The following is a 22030-nucleotide window of genomic DNA, read 5'->3' on the forward strand; positions in this document are numbered from 1 at the left end:
GATGGAGGAATGGGTGTTATTACACTATGATTTAGTCATCGGTGTTTGGGAATCGGCTCTTGGGAGTGGAATTAAGAGATCCATTTAAACCACAGGAAAGGCAGGTGCGTGAGATCTGAAAGATGTAAAATCATTTCGACTGAGGCTTGAGTGGGCCCCTTAGCTCATATGAAAGGACAGGCTAATTAATACAGTTCATTAATCTTCTGTCACTCCACCCAGCCATCTGTGAATTAACAATTGCATTGATCCTTGGTCCTTCTCTTCCCAGAAGAGCACTCTGCCTAGCCATCTCTGTAATCCGCCGTCTTGCCTTAAGTTATGAATACCAAACCAAAACATATGCTTTTCATGTTTCTAAATCATATCCAGCCATGGTAAATTGGCGTTCTGGATTTTTTTTCTGACTGTTTGTTCTAGGTATATATTTATTTTCAAAATTGCAGGTGTACTGTTCCCCTGGGGCAAACAGGAGTCCCAGTGGGTTCTTCTTTTTTTTTTTTTTTGTTTTTCATTTCCACGTAGCTGGTTCACTGCAGGGGCGTGGAGGCTGTGTGTGCATGTGTTTAAACATTCCTCACAGTCTGTTGGAATTAAAGGTCCATGTTGTGGAAAAAGCCAGGAATGTGCTGTGGAATGTTTCTCTTATCACAGTGAGTGGGGAGTGTTGGAGGCCGGCCGGACAGTTTCTCCTGACATTTCCAGGGGGCTGTCACTGAAGATTTCATCAAGGACCCACGATTGGTTTACCAGCGCCCTGCCCTGGTCATGGTGTGGGGGCTCTAATTTTAGATCCTCTGCTTTTAAAATCAATACCGTCACTCCGATCAGCAGTGGTGTCATCTGAATTAGCGTACGGCCTTTGTACATGTCAGATGGAGTTTTCTCTGCTCTCAGTCCACCTGCCCTCCCCTAAAAATCCTGCTTGCCACAGATCTGAAGCTATGGTCTCTGTTTCCTGGCTTTGGAGGTAGAGGGCAATGCTCTCAAAGTGCTAGAGATAACAAAGAGCAAAAAGCAGTCTCAAGACAGAGTCAGGTTAACTTGATTGGAAGTTTTCTTTGGTGAGCAGAGTGTTCCAATGAGTCAAGTGTTCATTATGATTCTCTCCACTTGTTTGCATTTGTTTAAGGTTAATTTACTTTTAAAGTATCTGCTGTAAATATGTATTATTTGAGTAACGAGACGTGGATATGTTTAATTAATGTTTTTTGGAAGGATTTGGGAACAGAAGGGCTTTATCTTTCTGCTCTTATTAAAATATTCATCATTGTGACATTTTTCCTTTGGGCTGTTGAGAAATACTTATTTTATGTCATATTAATTCATATCCCTGGCAAATATAATTTTAAAATCTGAGGTTATTGTACAGTAGCTTATATAAGCATCTAATGAAAATGCTGAGAGCCAAGATGTAATTAGCTCTTACATAAATTATACATTTGACCAACTTTTATTTTATGATGTAAAATTGTAGTCTGCCTCTAGCGTTAAATTTTTTTGTAGTCAAATCCAGCAAAATTATCATTGGGGTGTATTCCCCACAAACAAAAAATGGCTTACTCTGCACAGTATGATCTGACTTAAAATGTGCAATATCACATTATGTATTTGATTATCACCTGTAAAAGGAACAACATTTAGTTGGTCACTCTGTCATCAGAGTTCAGTAGGTATGGTGTGTGTGTGTGTGTGTGTGTGTGTGTGTGTGTGTGTGTGTATGTTTGTGTGGGGCGGGGGGCGGGGGTGCAGAACAAGCACTGTACTGTACTAAATAGTGTTAATCACCTGGCTTTATGGCACTTATCCTGGGAGGATGGGACTATGTTAAAATGCAGAGTGCTAAAGAGAAGATGTTTTATGTCTTTTGGTCTATAATGGTGTATAATTTCTGAGAATGCCACATAAAAACAGTACAATACAATACAATACAATACTATAACAACAACATTGTTGCTGTTGGTGGCTCCTCTTCTGATGAGTAAAGCACTCCAGAGAGAATAACTAGAGATTCCTGTAGTAATAAATCTTGAACATGATTAAAAAAAATCAGTAAAATCAAAATGATTTTGAATTTCCTATTGTGAACATCTTGTATTGCACCACAGTGGATAATACCCTTTTCAGAGGATTTCTGAAGATTTGGGAGAAGCAGTCAATGTGCAGTGTTAGCTTCAGCAGTTGTTTGTAGTAGTCTGTTGTCATCTTAACTACAAAACACTTTTACGCTACTTGACATGGAGAATGATTCATTATAAACCAAGGACTGACGTTTCAGGACCCAGTTCTGAATGATGACCCTGATGCTGAAAGGTTTTTCTTTAGAATACATTGACTTTTTATGTAAAGCCCACTAGATCACTGTAATGCCAACTTCTTCATTAACCTGACAAATCCCATGAAAGTGACTGAACACTGTGCTTAATGCTCATGTGTGCACAGCCATTTTAGTTCGATGGTTTTCTGGTTCACTGAATCTGTAATGTAAGTGGTTAATTTGGTTGAAGGGCATCTTGGCAATTTAAAGATTTAGGTTTATCTTTACGGTGCATTTCTTGCACTATCAATATCCGACCAGAGTGTCACTTATTCTCCTGTATCTCCATATGGAAAGTGGACACGTTTGTTTCCTGAACATTGACGGTGAAAGATAAAACCGGAAGCAAGCACGAGGAAACATGAATCCCTGCCCTTGGTCAGAGGAAATGATCTGTGGTTTAAAATCCAGAAAAAAACGTAATCATTCTTTGCTTGCAGCCATTGACAGGCCAATGAGCGCAACTAAGTTTTCTTCAATCATCTAAATGCTTGCCTTTTGGCTTACTGTAATCAAAAAAAAGACAGAAATGCTTTTCTAACACTTTTAAATGAAACAGTCAAATTTACATGAGATATATAGATGTAAATACAGAATATGCAAGAGTTGTGATAAAATAATTGTGTGTGTGTGTGTGTGTATCTAAGATTAATTTTTTTTTAGAATTTCTAACTTGGTAGTATTTTATCTGAGTGCATACCTAAATGCCAAACAAACCAGAGGGTGAAGGAGGAAGTGACCGGCTCTTCCACGCTGTTACGGCAAGTCATGACTCACAGCTGAAGTCCTGAGAAGCATCATGGCTGAGCCAAAAACACCATCATGTCATATGACCTCCCCCCAAGACACGGATGCGCATGCAGTTTCACACAGAGGAAGAAAACAACTTGGAGGATGACAACAGGCACAGAGCATTCCGTTTTTTTAATGGCCTTTCCTATTCAGATTTGTACCTGCACATCCTCCTCAGTATACCTGAAGGCTTTGTTTATGGTATTAATCTTAAAGTTGAGCGTGACACGGCATTGGAGAGGATGCTGTTGCTGTATTAGAGCATGGCACAGTGCCTGTAGTGGAATGTTCAGTGCAGCTCGGTGCAGTGGGAGGGCACGAGGGTGCTGTCTGAAAGTTGTTTCTCTGCTCATTGCTCTCTCTCTCTCTCCCCCTCCAGCTCCCTGTCTGTGAAGTAAACACATTCTCCTGTCAGTTTCATATCAGTGTGTTGCTGTGGAGATTCCTGCATTGGTTGATTGGTCCAGGTCATGGTGCCCATGACGCACACAAACTCAGCCAAAAGAAGTTGCCTCCACTAGGCCTCTCGGTTTTCCTTTTGCTGGTGACGTATCCTGCTTGCTCAAAGGGCAAATCAAGGAAGTAATGAAAAAAGTCATCCTATACAACACAATTAAAGTCAAATTTGCTGTAATGCAATTAACGAGACCAAAGGAAAGGCATTAAATATACATACTTCCTAAACTTACGCTTCCGGCCAAATCTGTGTGATCAGTTTGATTTATGAACACAATCGTAAGCATGCTGTATATCTGTACGAAGTAAGCACAATTATTTCTGTGTAAGGCTTTCATGTTCACAGCAGGTAAATTGCTCCAGGTCATTTCTACATCTGCCCAAACAACTGATCCAGAATCAGCATACTCAACACTAATCCAACTTGCCAAAGCTAATCCACAGCCAGTGTTTACGACTAGAATCTATTTACATCACTTGAGTGCAGCCCCTGCTGGCGTGGTGCACATTCTGAACCTGAGTGCGTCTGCAATGTTTTTATCAGTGGTGTGTCTGTGTTTGGTCAGTGTCAGGTTTTTTATAAGTCCACAGGAGGGCCCTGAATATACACCTTCTTTTTAAAGATCTAGATTTTTTTCAGATGTGTCTGCAACTGCTTTTGCCCATACACCTGCACTTCATCTGCGCCCCCCGTGTCTGCAGCTGCGTCTGCGCACGCATCTGCATCTGCAATTGGTAAATACACATGCGTGAGCATGGGACCAGCCTATCAGCTCCATCAGAAGGCACTGCATAGTGCTGAATCAATCTGATGTCCCGCCTGCTATTCCTCTGGCTTAAAGCGGCTTTTTGGGGAAGAGCCTTTCCTGCTGAGTTCATCAAGCTCTTCCTTTGACCGCGGAGCCCCCCAGGCAGCCCTTGTGGCCCCTTTCTCTCTTTTCAAGGGACAAATGTGCTAAAACAGCACTTCATAATCACTGGGCATTAGGAGCCCTTGTGTGGGGCATTAGCTGGTAGAATTGACTAGTGGGGTGCTATAAAAATGAGTCTGACATTGAACAGCAAAGCTGATGATGCTTCGCCCCGACAGTGGCAGGCAGGGGGATTAGGCTTTTTTTGGGAGGGACCCATTGGGTAATGGCTTTAATTTGCCTGCCTCTTTTTTTTTTATCTCGGTGACAAGCAGGCCCATGCAGGCTCATGCCCATATTATAGACCTGAAGACATAAGATGAGAGATAACAAGTGCTACCCCTTTATTTGTCTCAAGGTGTGGTCTCCTTTTGAGAGGAAAACACACCCATTGGTATAAAGTTTACGAAAATTCTGTGAACTTTTTGGATGTAGTGAAGAAGGAGAATGCAGTGAGGATTAGAATGAATGCATGACAGTACTGTTGCTTTATAAGAAAGGTGTGTTGAGAGCAATCCAAGCTTCATTGGTTCATGGAAGTTTGGTTTAAACAGGTCAGGGAACTTTGGTTTTGCTGTTGCCCTCTGTAATTGAATGACATAACGGGCTTGTTTGCATACCTGTGCACAAGCTCAGTGGATCACACGGTTAGTGCCGAGATCATTCCCCGCTGTTTGTGTGCATTGGATGCTTTTCAGGTAGGTCAAAGTGGACTCTGCACTGACAGAGCTCTTTGAGTTTAATTTGATTTGGTTTCAGGGCCTGTTTTTCCCCCGAAACGCAGACATAGCAGATCTCAACGGCCCATCTTTGACATCATCAGACTGCTGTTACCAGCGTTTGCTTTTAATCATATTCTCTACCCCCTTGTCCGTACCCATCAATCAAATTTACTGCACACATCCTCACAAGCATTTTCAGCTGGGATGTAACTCAATTTGTTTTTCCGCATATTGTTTCTATCTCCCACAGGCAAACAATCCTGAACCTCTCCACAGGTAACTCCAGCTGCTTGCGGTGTTTAACAACCTTTTGCACCATGCAATCATGCAAGCGCTGACGCTTTGCATGCTTGCACATGCAGATATGCATATATCTCCTTTTTTTTCACTGTATCTTGCTATCTGTGCGGCTTCATCTCTGTAGAATGTTTCAAAGTAAAGCACTACCGTGGAAGGAGCTAATAAATTAGAAAGTGAAGGAACACCCTGGGGGATTCCCTCAGTCCTACTACAGCCCAGCTCAGCACACTCTCCCCTTTCTGACCATTGTGCGGGGGGCACTGTCATCCCCACCTGCTTCCAAAACACTTCATTTCAATTGAGGCTGCAGTAAATGCCTCTTGTCATATTATTCTGTTGGAGTGCAGCGCGCCCAGGACAGTTCAGTGACGGCCACACAGTGTAATTTGCTGAGTGGACGGTTTCCCTGCGCAGTGCATTCCGGTGTAATTATTCACTCTCAGGGGCGGTGCGGTGTAATGGACGTATAGAACTCCTCCTGAATTCGAGATTTGCTGTGCGGGATTGTGTTGACTTTCATCCAAGACTTCCTTTGGGTCTTGGTTCTATTTTTAAAATGTACTTAGGGACACTATGAGCATGTTATTCTAGGTTTAGCCTGAACGACGATATCGGAATAGCTGCGCGTGACACAAGAACATACAGTACAAACATAACCTTGGTCATTGTATTTATTCAGTGTCAAAGGCATATTGCAGATACATCTAACACTCTATTAATCTGTCTTCCATGACAGTAAGAACATGAGCAGTCAATTGATTCCTTGACTATGTAGGGAGTGATGTCATGGTTTTATGCATGCACATCTCAGTTTTACACAGAAATGTAATCTTCAGATCATCTTTTGCTTTGATACTTTTGGTTTCAAAAGGAGCCTTCACACAACCTATTTCTAACTCTCATTATGTTATGCAATAACTGGGATTTTCTGATCAAGTTCAGTCATAATTAAACTGTAATATCTTATATCTTTTATCTGCCATATTAATCATTTTTTTAACCCTAAATTTTATTTTGCAGTCCGTTGCTAATAAAAAGAATACTGTGTGAGTTGAGAGTGAAAATCATTCACTTCCTCTACCTGCTTTCTATGTTTAGATGCGTGATATATTTTGTTATTTTTTGTTATTTTTGATATTTTTTTTTTTTTTTAATTTCTTGCTAACCATGGCTGTGTTTCCCGGTAGCTAACACATTTTTCATTCACGCTGTCACCACCACCTGAAGACATTCTGCCAATCATCAGTTTTTTTGATGGAAAGGAAAGTTCCACTGAGGCTTTCAAGATTGGGAAAAAAAGGCAAGCCACGCAACGGTGGCTGAGAATCGCCTCATTGCCTCCGCAGTGACGGCGGCCTCGGAGAGGAAACAGACGAGCTCCTGAGATAACGAGGCTTTGTTTGGTTAATGTCGGCCATCAGTCACTGTGATCAGTGGCTGAGAGTGTCGGCGCCATTGTTCACCTATTCTTAGAATTCCTCGAAGGTTCCATTTATGTTTTTCACAGTTCTGCTACTGGTCAGTTGTCTTCTACCTTTGTTGAAGATGTAGGGAAGTAGCCAATGGAAGAAACGGCAAAAACCAAAACAGTCTACAGTATGTGTCAGATATTAGACCTGGCAACAGCTGAGTTCTTATCTTAGTGCTGGTAGCAAGTAGACAGAACATTCTGCTGATATTGCTGAATTCTAGGCCATTCCCTGATATGTGGATACAGTATATCCTCATAGCTGTGGCCCATCTAGGAGCCAAAATGGCCCATTGTGTGTGATGCCCCATTGCATCACATGCACTGTCACACACATTGAGTGGATCCCTATGGCATTGAGGACTTTTATCACAGCTTTCATGACCTTGTCCAGCATCATCCAGTGCACCATCCCATCTCTAAGAGAGCACCCTCTCCCTCATTGTTACCCACACAGGGTCGCCATATTACATTTTCATTAACATTTTTGATTTACCCCCTTCAGCTCCCTCTTCTGTTTAGCACTGTGGTGGTCAGAAAACAAACTTATTGTCACAATGGCTAGTTGACAGAAACAAAGGATATGAGACAAATTCATTAGTATACTGAATATATGGACTTAATGAAGCAGGAAAGTGGTGCTGTGAATGGTGGTGTGTCTTTGACCCTGAACTACTTTTCATGAAAATATAAAATCTTTCCTAATTGATCCCATCTCTGTGCTTTTAGTGACTAGTCATTTTCCGACAGTCACACAACAGACAAGCTTTATATTTTCACAGAAATGTTCCAGATCATGTCACAGAAAACAATTTTTTTTTCTGTTATAGCAAGCACTTTTTACACCCTCACAGCATGGTGGCAGTAAAGGTTAGCTTCAAATAGAATTCACATGGACATAAAGAAAGGTCATAAATGTTGGAATTGGTTATTTTCAAATTTTAATCAAATTGTAGAATTTTTGATACCTCCCATCTAATTTCGGGTTTGGGTCCACATCCTTGGCTCAGGTCTTTTTATGGTGTTCAGTATTTGAGAATCTCAATGAACCCAACGGACCGAAAATGTTAGAAAGCACACCCTGCCCTCTCGTCTGTCGGCAAGCTGGTAACTGATGGAGCTGTTACTTCAGGGCTTGGCTGGCGAACCTGGGCTGTAAGTGAATGCTTTTCTCAGGCTGTTAGAGTGTCTCTGGCCTGCCCTCACATGCAGACCATGTGTCATTCAGCAAGCCATCTTGTCAGGATTGAAACATGCTTGGTAAGCAAGGCTATCTCTGGCCTGTGCCGGTGTTTAACTCACTGCATAGACTGTGGGTGAAGACCTGTTTGTGGAGTACTGTGCGCACAGTTGTGCTGTTTTTACTTTTGCATGTGTATATGTATCTTCAGATATATCTTTTATCTCCAGATTAGATACGGCACATTTATTTTGGACAAATAAAGTGTGACATAAGGCACGTCAGATTTAATCAGTCATACAAGACTGTTTTTTTTCCACATTTCACTTGCTGTTCTTGCCTGCAGCAGCTTCAGGTTCCCCAAAGGGACTGTGACAAAAGCAGATGATGCGATTTTTAGGCCGGTGGGAGTAAGGGAATATTTTGAATAGGGGCTAGAAGAGAGGTGGGACCTGGCAGACCCAGGTGGAGTGTCCTGTCCTCGGGAATAAGATGTAACCCCTCTATAGCAACTCTCAACTAAGGATCCACAATGGAGCTTCTCTACTCAACCAATCCCCATCCTGCATTCTTTCATTTATAAAACACCCCACTGTGTTTTCCCATAATTCCATTTAGTCAACATACACTGTGATGCAGTGTATGTTGCAGCTTGCATGAATGCAGCTTCATTACGTATTCTCAGGGAATTTGACATAGTGAGAATGTGCATGCTGCTGTACTGTACTGAAAGTTCGAGCTTTGATTTTTAATACTTGTACTCATAATCTGTTTAAATAACCTGTTTAAGTTATGCTGATAGCAACAAATAAGTTATATGATCTTTTTTGCAAATAGAAACCTTACTGACATTTTCAAAATATGTTTGTAGTACTCAGTAGAAATTTAATAACACATTTCGTGGAACTTATTCTTACACATTACAAGCTACTTTGCAGTCATGTTGAAAATGAGTTTATGTCAGCTAAAACCTTCAAGCACACACTGTATACACATTAAATTCTGGATGCACACATTTTTATTTATAGAGCTGTCAAAAAAACATTAATGTCAGCCAGATTTTGAGCATATTCTGTAATTTTTTAAAAGTTTAATCTTAATACTTTATATTTTGAGATTTATGTGTGTGTGTGTGTATGCATTTGTGTGTGTGCGTGCATACATGTGTGTGTGTGTGTGTCTGTGTGTGTGTGCACGTGCATGTGTGCCTGTGTGTGTGTGTGTCTGTGTGTATGTGTGTGTGTGTTACTCCTGTTTGCCCTTGGTGCAGACTGCAGAGGCAGTGAAGGGGGGGGATGGCGTCCTACATCTCGGTCTGTAATCAGAGCCCTCCTGATTAGTGGCTTATCAGCACATTTGATGCACAGGCCCTCTTCCCACCCCCTCACTGACATGGATTACTGTGCGTCAGTGTGGTGGCTCTTCACCGTTTCCTGTCTCTTTTTTTTTTTTGTTTGTTTATTTACTCTCATTCCTAAATCCTGTTTGTGTAAAAACTGGCATGCGCTCTTGGACATTTCCTCTTCTAATTCTTTGATATTATCTCTTCTCCATATGGTTCTGGAATTCCAGGACCTTTGTATGGTTAGTATTAGCTGGCTATAGGGCTCTAGGTAATTATGATGAGGGTGGCTTGTCTTTGCAGACTCACAATGCCTTTAAATTTACTGCAACAAGCAAAGTGATATATATATATATCAAAAAAGAGCACTACAAGAGCACTAGACTTGTGTGAGCATGGGCATTTATGCTTGAGTGTACATGAAGGAGAACATGTTGTACCTATAATGTGTGCAATATGATAAGAGCTGATGGGTGCTGGCCAGACAAAACAGAATGTGAGGATCTCCATAGTTCATATCCAGACAGCCAAGGTTATACTGGGATATCTTTAAATCCTTGTCCTGCTGCCCCCACCCCCTCACCTGCCTCCCTGCAATGTCCTCTTGCCCCTCCCCCCACCCCGTCATCACCCCCATCCCCTCCACTGGACTGCAGCTGTATCCCCTCAGCAATAATGGCAGGAACACCCCTCCAGTGTCTCCCTTCCTATTCATCCAACACAACCATGGGGAGTAGGAAGGCGGGGGGGCAGAACACAGCCCTTCACTCTAACCCCCTCCATCTCCACCTCCACTGCCTTGGTTTATTCAAAAAATAATTCCCTCCTCTTTCCCCTTAATAGGTTTGAACCTCAGAGCCTCATTGTTTGGTGCATTTCTGCAGCAGTGGATTAACTCTCAAAACCTTTTAAGTTACAGTGTATACATTCTTTTTATATCCCCACATAGATTATCCTGCCTGGTGTTACATTAGTGTGGGTAAAGCTATTATTGCTTACTGTATGCAGTAATATTCTGCAGTGCAACTTCATGCAGCATCTGCATAAATCTCCAAATCTTATCTTATTATTTTGGTTACATTTTGACTTTTTTTAAAACATACACTCTTACCTTTTAACATCCTACGCTTATAACTGAAAAAGTGTAAGACCTTTTTGTAGAGTAGATGTGGTGTCAGGACATTAAAGAGTGTATGCGGTCCCCTTCCAGCAGGGGTGATGCTCTGTTTATAAAGATCCTTGTTGTTGATATCTACAGTATATCTATTTCTGCTGCAACTTCTCGGACTGCAGACTCCTTGATAACATTTCAGCAGAAATCGTGACTCCTTGCAAAGAAACCACCCTCCCCAAGGACTGTAGAAACAACAGTGCCATTTCCCAAAAGAATCCACACTATTACGAGCATATCTGTCTGGTGCCTTTCAGGAAATAACAGGTTTTTTCCCCCCATTTTTTAATATAATGAAATAACTGCAGAAAGCACTAACTAAAAAAAAAAAAACCTGTCTCCAGTAAACCATTGCCATTTCCTGTTTCAGCACTCTGCGGTGAAATTCTGCTGAACATTGCAGCGTGGCGTGACTCCTGGTGGAGCAGCTGCAGGCGATGTATAGGCTGGTCTTAGGAGGCCGTTGAGGTGCTGCTCGGAGAGACAGATGTCAGGGAGAGTATAACCTGGCCCTGATCCACTCTTCCAGGTCTGTGACGTGCAGGGCTGATCTCAGCTCAGTGTAAAGCTTTCCATCAGGGCTAACTCTCTGCCTCAGTTTCTCTCTGTTACTTTGTCACCCTCCTTTCTCCTCTCTCTTTCTTTGCTAAGGCGGGGCAGCAGTGTAGCATAGTGGTAAGGTGCAGGTTTGTAACCAAAAGGTTGCTGGTTCGATACACTGCTGCTGTACCCTTAGGCAAGGTACTTAACCTACAGTTGCCCCAGTAAAATATTCAGCTGTGTAAATGGATAATATGTGAAAATTGTAACCTGTGTAAATCAGTGTAGATAAGAGCATCTGCTAAATGACAATAATGTAATAATGTAAGGCTGTGGCAATGCTCATGCACAAAAACACAACAGTTTACACCCATAAATATCAATGTAAGCATCTTTCACAGCAGATTAATCACAGAGATACAGGAGAGAAAAGGTCACAACCCTTTGCATTTTTATGATTGTAAGAACAAAAAAAATGGAGTCATAAATATGTCGTGCTTTTTGCATACTCAAAGTTGGGTTGTGATTTTTCTTTTAGTGACTCTTCATAGCAAAGGCTTGACATGGCATTTTAAAAACATAATGATGACGAGCTGTTTCAACTGTCCCCAGTTGCCTCGGAGAATGGCGTTTTCACTTTTCATACAGCATGGGGGAAATGGTTCTGCCAAGAGAAGGGTCTGAATAATTGAAGTGCAATCCGTTCCCTCTCCCTGCCCCACAGAGAAAAATGCAGGAAGAACAGAGGACCTGGGCCCATTGTAATCAGCATTCTATATTTATTGCAATAAATAAATAAAAATGCCTATGAAAACAAACAAAAAACAAAGACTTAATTTAGCTCTATTTATGTCATGTTGGAAAGGTCAAAAGGTCACATTGTGGTTACTCAGGCAGTCTGCACTGTAACTTTGGGCTACTTTTGTACTACCACCTACCCATTGTAAAGAAGACAAATAAGAGGCTGTTTGGTTTTAGACACATATTATACACAGTTTTACATGCAAGGTAATGTCAGAAATATCAGTTTTGTTTCTTGTAGTTGCATTGACACTTAAATATATGCACTTTTAAAGTGAGGTTCATAACATATTCTACACCTAGTGGAAACCTGTGCAGTATCTTACATCAGTGAATGTCATTTTTACCACCTCAGTACCCTGTGTCAAAATATGCACTGTAAAGGATGTATCCCTCTGGTCCATAGCTATGGTCAGTATCTTTGGTCTGAACAACTGTGGGTTAAATAGCTCATCTGGCACATTGGAGAGAGCTTTCAGCCAGCCTACAGCTTAACAGAAGCCAAAAAAGGTTTGTACTGCAAAGTATTTTATATGAAGAAAGGAATCTGAGGGAGAGAACATGTTACCAAGCCCTTCAAGTCTCCTAATTTTTATTTTGTTTTGAAAAGTGATCTTTCTTTTAATGCTACTAGGAACAGCTTTTGTTTTTTAGTGTGTTCATTTTTTCATTAACAGAGAATAATAAATGCCATCACAAAGCATAAATTAAATGAGCAGAGAAGTTATGCTTTTTTGAGAAACAATGCCTTTTTGTCACCTTTTCAAAAGGGAGGTCAATCTGAGTCATAGTCTTTATGCACAATTTCTCCTGATGGGGTGTGCCCTTCCTTTATTTCCTCAAAGGACTGAATCATTTCTCCCTGAAAATGCTTCAGACTAGAGGAACGTGGATGCCCGCACACACAAACACAAATGCATAGGAGTCTGCCTGCCTCTCCACATTTCAACCATTTCAGGTCAACTTACACTCTTAGAAATGCAGAAACCAGACGCAACAAAAGGTCTATGAGAGAATATGTCTGAATGGAATGTGTTGCTGATGGATTTGTTACATCATAACTATCATATCATATCTCAGGCACTTTTGGTCTACCGTAGGCACTGAGGAGAGTTATCTTAGCTTGCATTGGTCAAGGCAGCGTAACCTGAAAGCTTTGCCAAGTGGTCTGTTTATTTTTATGCTTGCATAAACCCTCTAATTATTTTCCTCTGTTTTCTACCACGGCCTCTATCTAATCAAATTGAGTGAGGCAATGATTGGCTGTTCGATTGCAGACTAAACACTTTCTTGTCCGCGCAGCCTCTTCCACTATGTTCCTGTACAGTGCACTCTACTATAAACAATGGCTTAATTATTTTGCTGCTGCAGGCTGATTGATGACAGATCCAATAGTATGGATCTGCGGAACCACATAACATGAAACATTGACAGCTTTATTTTAACAACGAGTTTAGAGGAACTGGTCTAAGTCAAATATAGAAGCACGAGCTGTGAGTGGTACATAGAAAGCAGACATTTTTTTTCCTATCCTCTCTTGCTCATGTCTCATATCTATTCAATTTTTTTAAACATTTTGTTTTTGCATGCACATGGATAAATTAAGTAGTGAGCGTTTATGTTGATATAAAGAATGCTGAAACTGTAAGGGTTCCATAATGGGAAAGAGAGGTAAGATTATGTATATGTTCTGGCCCAGAATGTAGTGTGTTTCTTTCTTCTGCTCATGCTCAAAAGAAAAAAAAAAAAAAACATGTGTTCTGTTAGTGGGTAGACCATTATTTACTTCTCAAAAACCTAGAACCATTTTATCATTAAAAACAGCTTGTCTAATGTTTTCTTCATATTAAGTGCAGGTCTGTGGTGACATTATCTCTTCCTTTGGAATGTTTAGCATTTCTGTGGTTAGTGGGGTTCTTAACAATGTAACAGGAGATTAGATGAATCATCATTTTCCTGTTCCCATCACATAGACCTAATCCCATGACTGTCTGTGTTCTGGAATTTGTCCATTGACTGTCCATTGTGCTTACAGGCCTGCAGTAGAATACTTTTAAAATCATTGTGTATTACTCCCTCCCTTATTGTTTTTTGGGGGAATGTATGGATTTCCTCAGTGTTTATTCACTTAAATGGTCCTCTGCAATGGACAGATCAAGAACATCTTTTATAAACTGTTTTCAGTTCCTTGCATTCACTATATACATAGGTGATTTAAGTATTAGATTTTTTGCTTGCATTAACAATGGAGAGAAATTTCACTGGATAAGAACACTGGTTCCTTGATAATCAATGTTTTTAACAATGTAAAACACTTTATAATATTCTTATACATTCATGAAATACAAGGGTCTGATCTGGTAGTTACTTTCCCAATAATGTCACCTCTGGCCTTAGAACCCTGCATGTGACCTCCGGCTTTAGAACACTACATGTAACCTCTGACCTTAGAACTCTACATGTGACCTCTGGCTTTAGAACACTACATGTAACCTCTGACCTTAGAACCCTACATGTGACCTCTGGCTTTAGAAACCTAGATGTCATCTCTTACTTTAGAGTCCTACATGTTATCTCTGTCCGTAGTACCCTACATGACCCCCATCAGGTTCTTGTTAGATATGGACACAGAGGACCGCACAGAGGACCCAGGAAAATGGGAAAGGGAAACCAGATATCACAAACAACCGCTCTTCTAATTCACTGCAGATGAGCAGGAGAGATAGCGTAGGTCGGAAAGTCTCCTCTGACTCAAGATCCAGAACTTCAAATTATTTTTCTTTTCATTGGTTTTACATCAGTGAATGAAAACACCTTCTCTCTGAAATGGTTCATGCTACTATATGTAACTGAATGCATATGATACAAAATTCAAAACTGCAAAGTGTAAATGCAGAACTGTCCTATAAAAATCTTATTTCAACAGAACAGGAAAATGGGCAACATTCCTCATTTGTTGAAGTATTGGATTACTTGTCTCTGAGTCTCATTTCGATGTTCAATCACTTATTTTCTTTGGTTTTCTAATATTGCTTATGTATTTATACAATCAAAGGCTTACACCCTCCGCTGTCAACAGCAATACACTAGAGCTTAAAAAGTTGTCAATCATTAACAAATTGACTATTATTTGTAGAAATGCCTTCAGAGTTGGCCTAAATGTCTTATGAAATAACTTCAAGGGTAATACAAGGAACGAAAACATTCCTTCACATATCAAAGATGGGTGCTGGCAGCAACTTGCCCCCAGACTTTAACCTTTCCTGAAGAACTGTTATTTTAAAAAACAGAGATGTTTATTTGTGCTCCCATTCTGTTTATTGTTCTCCCTTGCATATATTATTTTCAGTCACCTTTATATCGGATGCCAGTTACAGTGAGCAAGGCCAGACAACAAGCAAGGCCACTTCTGTGGCTATAATTTATTTTATTTTTACTGTGTATTAACAAACATGAAGAAATAGTTCCTTACAAAAGTTTCTTTTCATGGACCCGTTGGTGTCTGTGCTCAGTACTTTGGGATTGTGTTTTCTGTGGGTTCACTCTTTTACCAGCATATTTGAGGCCCTGGGTCACGCTGTTGCTTGTGGCTTTTGAGGAAGGCTATGAGGGCAGTCATGCAGCTCAAAGCTGCTTTTGATCACAGTTCACTGTCACAGGGACTGTCTTGCTCCATCACGTGAAGCTACAGGTTAGGCTTTGGTTCTAAATAGGCTGCTGTCTGGAAAAATCTAAAAAAAAAAAAAAAACCTGAAAAAAGGATCTAAAAATCTAATAAATTATACATGGTTATAATCATACTCATTCATGATGATTGTTTCATTTAACAAGGTTCTTATCTTTAAGATTTATAAAGGTACATACATGAAGGATGAATTGAAAATCATAGAGGTTTGGGAGAGTTTTAACATTTTATACAACTATCAGGAGAGACATTAGGATATCAATTTCTCGTCTGGTGTGAGCATGGCTATGGGCAAAGGTCCTGTAGGCATTTTATTTTGCATTCTCCATTGTGACCTGGTTCTGGTGGGAATATTTCCAAATATGTCAATCTTGCTTTGCGAGGGGGGGTCTGTCCCCTCCAGGAACCCAGCAGGCGCAGCCCATAGATACAAAGACTATTTTCTTCCATTGCTCTCTGTCTTCCCTCTCTTCACATACACAGCACAACGAGGAGAGTATAACCTCTCATCATAATTTGTGTGACCCCCTAGATGAGCTTCTGATGTTGATTCAGTTTTTTTCCCTGCTAGTGTGACCCCACACTCCCTTTATTGCTCTTCCACCCATCCTCAGAGCTAGCCTGTCAAAGTCCATTGTGCTTTGGCTTTACGTAATTATGTCTGTTGGCCACTACCCTGAAGACCACCTAAAAAAATCTCACCTATGACCCTGTCCAGCTGCACCCCTGAGTTGATAAGCATAAAATTCATGAGAAAAGCACTTGGTGATCGTGACAGTTAAGTTCATTCAAACGGCTTCTTGGGCGGTCTGGTGATTCTTTGCTAGCAGGACATATTCAGTGACACAGACAAGGTTGTGTCATTCTTTTAAGATGATGTCATGGAGCCCTACGATACATCTTTACATTTCAAGTGTGCCCCCTGATTATTTATCTCTGAGATGTTTGGGAAGGTTGTTTAATTGATGATTTCACAATAGTGTTTAATATGTGGTCCATGTTTTTAAAACCATTCAGTGTTTATAATAACTTTGCCATTGGCAATATTGCTGATATTTTTAAGAGGCATGATTATGCTGCATTAATGTAAATGAATAATCCTTATTTGTTTACATAGCAGACATCCTTACCCATGGCAACATGCATAGTTTATATTTCAATTTTTTCATTTAAACAGCAAAATATTTACTGAAACAATTCAGGTTAAGAGCAGTACATTGCTCAATGAGCCAACAATAGTGTCTTGCCTAGAAACCAGGATCAATGATAAGTGTGATTGTGTTTCTGTAATATATGCCAAAATGTCTGTTTTACAATATGTCTGTATGTATCAGTTCCTAGACCCTGTGAATGATTTGGCATTAAATAGAATCACAAATAATCAAGCAAGGTAGTAATCAGTTTGTTCGTCTAATTCCGTCATTATACAATATTTACAGTTTTTAGATGGTAATAATAACTCGTCCCAAACCGGAGAATGCTTGTTGATAGGTTTAATATGGCATGACCCATGAAGCTATGTTGCTCGATGTATCTATTTTATTTAAAGCACCTTAAGTTGTAAATTTCAACATCACTGTTCCTGATGTGATTTGTAATAAACCCACACATATATCCACACACAAAGATAAACACATGCAAGGGGACTGTTTCTGTGTAAAATTTATGTTTAGTGCCAGTGTTCAAGATTTCGCAATCCATAGATATAAAACCTTTGCTTCAGGATAAAGGTAACATTTACTGACACTCTTCTCTTTGAGTCTTTTCTGCAATGTATATTTGACTTACACACAGCACTATTAATAGAACATAATGGAGCAATATTTAAAACTCAATCCAAAGTGTTCCATGCTGGTTTTGACGGCTGATGGAATTATCTTTGTATAGTGTAGTTGTATAGCTGAGTTCTAATGTCGGCTGTAAACAGATTTAACTTTGTTTCTTAATCAAAGAGAAATGCATGGGTGCTGAAATGGAAAGATGTGAAATGGATAAAAACCTGCATTTAGCGGCATTTTATTTACACTGACAAAGTGAAAGGGACTACATGAACCTCAAATCAATTAACTCCCTGCTGATAGAAAATGACTGCTCTCTTAATAGCAGTTTTTCTGTTGGGATGGGAATGCCGAAAAGCTCAGTTGCTACTTAAAAAGCTGGACAGAAGTGTTAGGCCTTTATTTATGAATGACTTTTCAGTGTCCTTGGCGTTCCCATTGTCACTATGGTTTGGTTGATTGTTAAGGGTCAAAGTGAATTGGAAATAGACTTTTTTCGATAAAATAATAAACACAGATGGTATCCCTCTATCTGTACCAGATCTGTGCTTGATGTTTAATAATGTGAGCTACATTTTTATGTAGTTCCAGCTCTTGGGTTTCTATTTCCTAAGGCTCCATGTCTAATAATATCCATACCTTAATGATGCTATACAGTAACATGAGCTGTGGTTTACGTAATCTGTTTTGAAGAGAAGAATTAATCCCACTTGCATCTATAATATGAGAGCAACTGCATAGGTAGTTTAAGACTACAAAAATCTGTTGCAGATTACGTTAATATATTATTAAAATATCCTGACCGGTTGATGTTTGATTGATGGCGATCAACACTGTACATTTCCTTATCAAACATATTTATTGTATTCTACTGCACGAATGAGCTGGTTTATATTACATGGGGAATCCTGGCCCTTGCTGTTTACTTTAAAACAATGAGAACTGAGCTCTTCAGCCCAGCACATCCTGTGGGTGGGGACCCGGAAAGCTATAGGAAGTAGTCTGTATAACAGCAACGGGTGGCTGGGTTTCCTATGCGGTTAGTTATTAACCAAAACCGCAACCCAAGTTACAGATTTAACGTGCTTGAGGTTATGTTTCAGCTGAAGATGATCAGCATCAGCATACAGATGATGTATAATGTGTATGGAATGAGCCTCATTTTGAAAACCTGCAATGCATGCTTACAGTCTGTTTGTTGCTACCAGGTGTTTTATTTAATTGGGTCTGTTATTGTTCCTTGAAATTCGACAGCTCTTGTATAAGGCTTTAAACTTGGGTTTCTGTCACACGCGTGAGACTCATTGTTGTGGAGTTGCTCCTTGCTTTCCGTAAGATAAATGCAGGAAGCTTATTCATTGAAAACATAATTCCATTGTTACACTTCACACACTTCAGGACAGAAAGTGAGAGGTTTGTTATGTGTGTGTAATAAATCATAACAAATCACTTGTGTGCTATTTGTGCTGTTGTAATATAATGTGAGAGCTTTAAAACTATACATGATGCTTGTTTTTATGCTTTCTTCAAGCATCAATTATTTACTGGCCACAAACAGGGGTCATTTAGAGGGATTTAGACAAGAGATGGTCACATACACCAGTACTTTTATCTGATGTGAAAACCTACATTGTGAACAAAATGCCCATACTGGATGTCTTGGGTCAGCTACAAATGAAATCCGACCTAATGTGTGAAATTACTAAATAGTAACATTTAAATATAGCAACCTTACTTATAAATAACACAAACAAGGTGGAGCTCCAGAATGAAGATCCATTGATTGACAGTATGCTTAGTGATCAATGAGGATGTGGAGGAATTCAACTCAGTAAGCCTAAATTATTTTTAGATGGTAGCAGTTGTACGATTGCCTAATTTCCCCACAGTCAGTGTCTGAAATGTTGAGTGTTCTTAAAATAACTGGATCAGTACAGTATTTTCCTGCTGACACTGAGCTATTTTTAAATGCATTTGAGATAAAATTAAGCACCTCTGTTCGGTTACTTTTGACTCGGGATAGTAGGCCTATCTAATTATACAAAGATTATTTTGGCCAGAGCATGACTGCCCACATTCTCACAAAATATGAAGGATATTTAAGCAAAGATATTGAGTATAATGAAATGTATAAATTAAAATTTATAAATAGTTATAAATAGTATAAATAAAAATAACATTCTGGTGTTTCAGTTGTATTTAAAATTCATCTATTTGTAGATACCCGCTATCGATTTGTATTCACACGACTGAGATAGCACACAATAGTGAGAGCCAGCACACATCTTTCCTGCATCGCAGATCGCATTGGCCGGTCGCAGGTCGGAGGATTTTTAAACCCCTCACTAAACTCTGATAGGTCTGTTTTCGTTTGTATTGCTGCTGAGAATATCCAGTGGAGGAAACAGAACGCTACACATCCCTTCCCTCTACATCGTCTGTACCATGATGAGGAGAAGGGGCACCTACGTTTAGATTCAGTGGCACATGATAACACTTGAGGTGATAAGCGCAAAATACGCCGCCCCATCATTTACACATTTGTGTCCGTTGATTGTGTTTAAATATTCAACACTGCACCAGGAAGCTTTTTTTTTTTTTGGTTACAAAAAATATTACACTCGGTACAGCTGTACCGTCTTCCCTCTGCCCCCTCCCCCTCCCCCCCGCAGAAATGCAGTGGAATGTCCCGGTCAGACGTGTCACGGTTGTTGCTTGGAGAGAGGAGAAGCGAGGAGCAGGGAGAGGCAGCTAGAACCTGCCATTGCAGTTTCACTGCTTTGGGGTCGCGCAAGACGCAGTTTCTCCTCTTCCGTTTCAAATCTTGAAACATATTTTCCAAGGATAAGCACACAACATTGGGTGAACAATACGCCGTCGAGTCCACCCGGAATAGCCGCTGAAACATATTCAACTGGCTATCGGTGGCTACATTGAGAAGCTCTTTGATAATGAACTTTGTCTTTGGACTTTTTCTCTGATCGTTTTGTTGACATGTTGTTCAGCGCCCTGCAAAAATAAAACCACATTGCCCGGCGCGGCGGCAGCTGGGCACGAGACTGAAGGAGGAATTTTGTGATTTGGTCTGAGTGATATTTACAACACTAAACTTGCTCCAGCGGTTGGAAGGGAACAAAATGTCTTCCAGGGCTGCTTCAAATAAGGTAGGATGTTATTAGAAACAAAGTGTGTTAAAAGTCCCTGTTTGAAGTGTAGAGAAACCACCCGGTATATATGTCCACATAGAAGCCGGGGAATCTGGACATCAAAAGCTCCGGCAGATTTAAGCGTGTACGAGGCGATACCTTGCTACAGAGACTCTTGTACAACTCTTTTTTTAAGTTTCTCTGAGGCATGTTTGCCGGATACTGTTGATTATTTGCAAGTGTGTCTCCACGCATGTGAAAGAAATGGGTTTATATTTAGGCAAGGTAACAAGTAAGGAATCTGCCGAAATCAAATGCAAAACAATTCTTAATTAGGTCGAAAAAGTACTTTGATATACGCTGCATGTGAGCATTTTGAAAAAGTTTGACACCTCAGGCTGTTCTCGAATCTGAAGCATCAATAACAACACTTCGTGAAGAACCTGTTGATCAATATTTTAAGGATATTAATGCCTAGCTAAGGGACAGCTACTTTTATAACGCTGGACGCACTCAGAAAGTGATCAACCTAGAAAAATGTATTCGAAAACTGGCAAATTTAAGGATATATATTACTGTCATACAAAAGGATTGAACCACGGTTAGTGTATGTAATGCAAATTTCTATGCCTAATTCAATTAGCTGTCTTGAAAATTAAATGCATGCTGGCATTTAGTAGCTTAGATACTTATGCGTTGAAGTTTATTATTATGATCGTATTGTTAAAAGTATACATAGTATTCTTTAACCACTCTGATTTCTTCATCATCAAGTTTATGTATTGAATTGTAGTCATTTAACATGCAGCTTGCTCGGTTTATAGGGTGTTGCTTTTGGTGAAGTTGATAGTAGAATGTCGTTTTGGGGGTTTTGACATTGTGCACGCTGTCATTTTTGTTGGTTGCCAAGCAAGCCACGTTCAACTCTGACGGTCAAGTTGAAGAAACATTCTATATATTGTGTCACTAACAGGGCCTGTGCAGTTTTGGAAGTGTGTCAGCTATCTTGTCATCTTCAAGGGAATTGATGAGCTGTCACGATCTATCACATTTGCTACACGGATGTATCTATCTGTCTGTCCGTGTATCTGTATGTCTGTCTCCTCGAAAGTACTACACAGTACGTCTGTAGGTAGGGGTATCAGCAACTCTGCTTTTATGGGCGTGGTCTTGCCAGCTATTCAGTTGCAACATTTGTATGTAGATAGAACAGCTCCCAGAACCAGAGAAACATTTTGCGGTCCATCTTCCATATCTTTAACTTGAAAAATGTTTATCTAATTTCCACGTGGCTGTTATCTTCCCTTTTTCCTCTCACCGAGTGCGACCAGGTACGGTGGTAGTCAGGAAAGAATGTATGTTGCGCAGTCAGGTGATATTCTGGTTAAGTTAGTTTCTCCAGTTGAGTCGAAACCGTTTCA

At 40.1% G+C, this 22030-nt stretch overlaps 1 protein-coding gene across 6 annotated transcripts in view; it reads left to right on the forward strand.

The window, feature by feature from the left end:
* The window catches only part of LOC118782478 (tight junction protein ZO-1-like), a 102973-nt gene that overhangs the window by 24028 nt on the left and 56915 nt on the right, over positions 1-22030 (forward strand). The window contains exon 1 of one of the 6 annotated variants that reach the window (XM_036535859.1): positions 20194-20627. The exons of the other annotated variants lie outside the window; for them this stretch is intronic. Coding sequence (XP_036391752.1) covers positions 20601-20627 — 27 coding nt within the window. The 5' untranslated portion in view covers positions 20194-20600. Of the gene's footprint in view, positions 1-20193; positions 20628-22030 lie in introns of those variants that run through there. 6 annotated transcript variants of the gene reach the window in all.

This window comes from Megalops cyprinoides, chromosome 8 (assembly GCF_013368585.1).
Source record: "Megalops cyprinoides isolate fMegCyp1 chromosome 8, fMegCyp1.pri, whole genome shotgun sequence".
NCBI classification, from domain to species: domain Eukaryota; kingdom Metazoa; phylum Chordata; class Actinopteri; order Elopiformes; family Megalopidae; genus Megalops; species Megalops cyprinoides.